Below are 4,015 nucleotides of genomic sequence, written 5' to 3'. Positions count from 1 at the left end.
TATCTATTTATTGTATTTTGTTTATTAATGAAAATATTTCTGTAGAATTTTGGAGTCTTTGTTTTTATCCTTGTGGTATCGAAAATGGTATCGAGTATCGAATATTTTCCTTAGTATCGGTATTGAGTTGAAAAGTTTAGTATCGTGACAACCCTAGTTGTGAACTGGCGCTATATAAATAAACTGAATTAAATGTAGAAATTTGATACTCTTTGTCAGACAACCATATAAGTTTCCTGACGTGTTTTTTCCTTTAGAGTTGATATATAAAAAAGTAATGAGGTAAAAGGATCATCATTTAAGCCAGCATTATCATAATTTTCCACTTAATTTCTTTATTCATACTTGGTGATTTTATAGTGAAACACATTGTTTCCTGAACTGCCTGTCGTCCGTTTTGACTCAGTGTCATGCAGGATCACAACCTTTGGACTTATGAGCACATTTCTTTTTTCATCGAAGCGGTTTCTTTTTTTTTTTTTTTTTCACCGTGTACCTTAGTTTTTTGAAAACTGGTCAAATAAAAGAATGTGCTGGGAGAAATTCTGATTGTAATCCTGTCCCACAGCTTAAAGGCGATCATAGCAAACTATTAAAGAAGACAATTATGGAATTTATTGTAGAGACAAATACAAGGATTCTGAAATTATTTCTAACTTTTACAAAGAAGTGGTGGAGAGAAAGCAGATCTAATATGACTCCTTTTGGCTCATGAGTAGCATTTTGGACAGTGGGCAGGAGAAAGAGGGATGACCAGTAGTGTGTTGGAATAATCAAAATTGGAAGCAATAAAGGCATGACTGTTAGTTTCAAGACATTGCATCAAAAGAACAGACTTGATTTCTGGTATTCATAGAACATTCATTTTTAACCACCAAATTAATTTGCTTACCTAATTTAAGTCGTAATTTAAGTTGCAACTATAAAAATGCATTGCTTTAAGGTATTTTACCATTTATTCATCATTTTCTAATTGCATCTATGCAGAAATGTGACATTCTCTTAAAGTTTACTTAACTTATTTTAAGTCAGATAATAAATGGCTTCTTTATTGTATGTATTCAGTAAATATGGGACTATTAGAATATACAAAAAAGATGGTGATAATATGTAGTAATGAAAACTTGCATACCCTGTATACATAGAAGAGTATTATGGCATAATAAAAAGGCTGGTGCTGATGTAGTAATTGTTATGACAAGAACATTTCATAATGTGTCTCTGCAGAATAATTATTTGCTGTATCAATCTGCATCAACACCTTACAAGCAACAAGGCAGGGTAAAAGGATCCCTTGTTCTGTGCAGCCTTTCAGTGAAGACATTAACATGTCAACGCTTCATTTGCTCACTGTTTTGAGATTTGTTTTAGCTTTTACATTAAACATAAAACATACAGACACACACACCCTCTCAGGAAAAGCTAAGCCTAATCTATATCCAAATTCACCCTTTGTGACCTAATACTGAAAACAAAAAAGAGGTTTGAAACTATCACACTAAAAATACTTACAATAAGTGTCTTCAGTTTAGACAAAGACTATGTCACTTCCTGCAGACAGGATAAGGTTCTAACGATCTGTTACGTATACCACTAGTTTAGCAATATTTGAACAGATAAGGCTTTGCTTGTCAAAGCAAAACTGTATGAAATTAGGTAACTCTTGCAAAACCATATTTCCAAGATTTATGCCTAATTTTAAGTCATACAAAAAGTGTTTTCGGATGCAGAAATAATGATTACAGCCATGCATGATAGCATATTAATGAAAATAGATAATTTTCTTTAAGTAGGTTCTCCTGGAAATATGAAAAACCATGCATTTTTAGCTTTATATGGAAGTCTTCATACAGTGATGTTTTTAAATGCCATTTGCTACAGCGAAATCAGCTACAGTATCAAAAAGGTCAGCAGACAATAAGTAAAATGGGAATGCCATGTTCCAAAACCAATGACCTGAAAACAAAATGCCAAGAACATTTAGTAGGACCTTACACTGCACAGGAACTGCCTTTCAATATTTGTTAGATTATGTTATTATTATATTCCATTTATTTGTTAATCTTATTCAAACAAAGTTGAAAAATTGGACACGCTTTCTAATTACTCATTACTCCTGAAACTGCATGTTGTGTTTGTCACTAACTGCTCTGTTGATAAAAGGGTTAATTGCCTAACTTACATTAAAAAATTATCACTTGATGTTTCCTTTAAATATTCATGTCCGAAATAGTTTCAGGCGGCTAAGAGTTTTTTGACCTTTTACTGTCTTTCCAAGCGTTTCTGTTGTGACAAGCCTTAGAAAACAACTTTTATTCACATTTTTTTGTTTTTTATTTACCTAGAACAAAATCAATCCTAATAACAGATAAAATATATTAAATTTGAAAGAAATGCTTTTCTAATCAAACTTTTTATTAAAAATCAAAACAATGGCTGAGCCTTCTATTTAAACAATAGGACTGAATTTTTCAGGAAAACAACAACAGAAGCGATAATAATATCAGTGCATGCAACTAGAAAAAGAATAAGAAAAAACATAAATAAAATAAACTGGAATTAATTAAATGCTTTTTAATTATTTTTCCCCAAACAGTAACTGCAGGTAGAGAGTACTTCCCTTAATCATTCATTCATCACACAATTAATAATGGTTCTGCTAAACAATCAAAAACTGAGGATTATTTAAAAGTCAGTGTTCTGCTGTATAAATACGCTGCTTTAGGAATAATGAAAAAACATAAACTAAAATGCTGCATTCCCAAACACATGCAAAAAGAGGCTTAAGAATTTACTTACGTTCACCGCTGTCAAGAATTCCTGATTCCTGTAGAGAGCGAATGCAGGAATCTACTAACTCTAAACCAGTGGTTAACTCATCCTCAATGTCCTTCTGTCCATCTGCTGTGAAGGGAAGAACAAGAAGAAAGTCAAAGAAAGACTGAAAGAAAAGATCAATTTTACTCATAAGTAAATATCATAAGATCTTAAACTAAAAAAAAAGAATTGGATACTTACAAAAAGCTAAAAATGAACAATTAGCAAAACAACACAAATCTACACAAAATCAAAAACTATTGCTATGAATAAAATTGAGAAGCAACACTGAAAGAAAAGGTCCATGAAATAATATTATAACAAAGCGGACCTGAAGCAACCAAATTGTTGGTCCAAACATACTTAAAAGCAAAAGGCAGATGAAACCATTAACAGACTCAAGGATAAGACAACACAGATTCCCATACAAGCCAGAAATCATTGAGGATGTTTACCTCATACAATTAATGACACTATTGTTTCCTTCCACTGATAATAAACAAATACAGTCTTTTATAACTTAAAGATCTAAAAGAAAGACCTTTGGAGTGAGTAATGAATCTAATATAACAGAACTGTGCATTCCAAACTGACCAGCCCATAATCACCACATTTTTTAGGATTTAGTGTTTTTAAACAATTAATACATTATGGTATAAGAGCTGTGTGTATTTTTTCTACAATATGTCTCCTTTTAAAGTTTCCCGGAAATTATATATAGAAAAATAGAGAATTCTATTTGTTTTATATTATCACTCTTTGTAAACAGAATAAATTGTTGGACTAAAGACTTAAAAATAAAAATTGATCACATCAGTGGGTTCAGCTATATTTTTTCATTTTATATTTGGGAAATTCTGTATTTAGTCATTTGTTTTGTCATTTTTTTCTTACTGGTGCTGGTAAAAAATAAATAATTTTTAGGAAATGGTGTGATTCTGAAAATCTGACAAATAAGAAATGGATCTGGACTGTAACTTCAATATCTGGGATGGAGATCTTGACACACAGACAAATGACACTAGAAGAACAAAACCAGGACAAATGGGTAAGATGGGAAATCTTTACATTGATGATGTTTTTAAAACAGACATAAATAGCACTTTGTACTACATTTTTTCTTGCAAAGACAAATTCCCTTTTCTACTTTTGATATGAAAATACATGAAACAACAAAACGGTGTATGTGTGTGTTTTT

At 31.3% G+C, this 4,015-nt stretch overlaps 1 protein-coding gene across 3 annotated transcripts in view; it reads right to left on the bottom strand.

Annotated features, from left to right (window-relative positions):
- LOC107094192 (catenin delta-2-like) overlaps positions 1–4,015 on the bottom strand; it is a 303,403-nt gene that overhangs the window by 169,963 nt on the left and 129,425 nt on the right. For 2 of the 3 annotated variants that reach the window (XM_015389646.1, XM_015389668.1), the window contains exon 5: positions 2,800–2,904. In XM_015389646.1, the coding sequence (XP_015245132.1) occupies positions 2,800–2,904 (105 nt within the window). The remainder of the gene's footprint in view (positions 1–2,799; positions 2,905–4,015) is intronic. The other variant, XM_015389657.1, reaches the window with a different exon arrangement.

This window comes from Cyprinodon variegatus, unplaced genomic scaffold, assembly GCF_000732505.1.
Source record: "Cyprinodon variegatus isolate N-32 unplaced genomic scaffold, C_variegatus-1.0 Scaffold20, whole genome shotgun sequence".
NCBI lineage: Eukaryota > Metazoa > Chordata > Actinopteri > Cyprinodontiformes > Cyprinodontidae > Cyprinodon > Cyprinodon variegatus.
The sequence above is the reverse complement of the archived record's forward strand: the minus strand, read 5'-3'. Positions and strand labels throughout refer to the sequence as shown.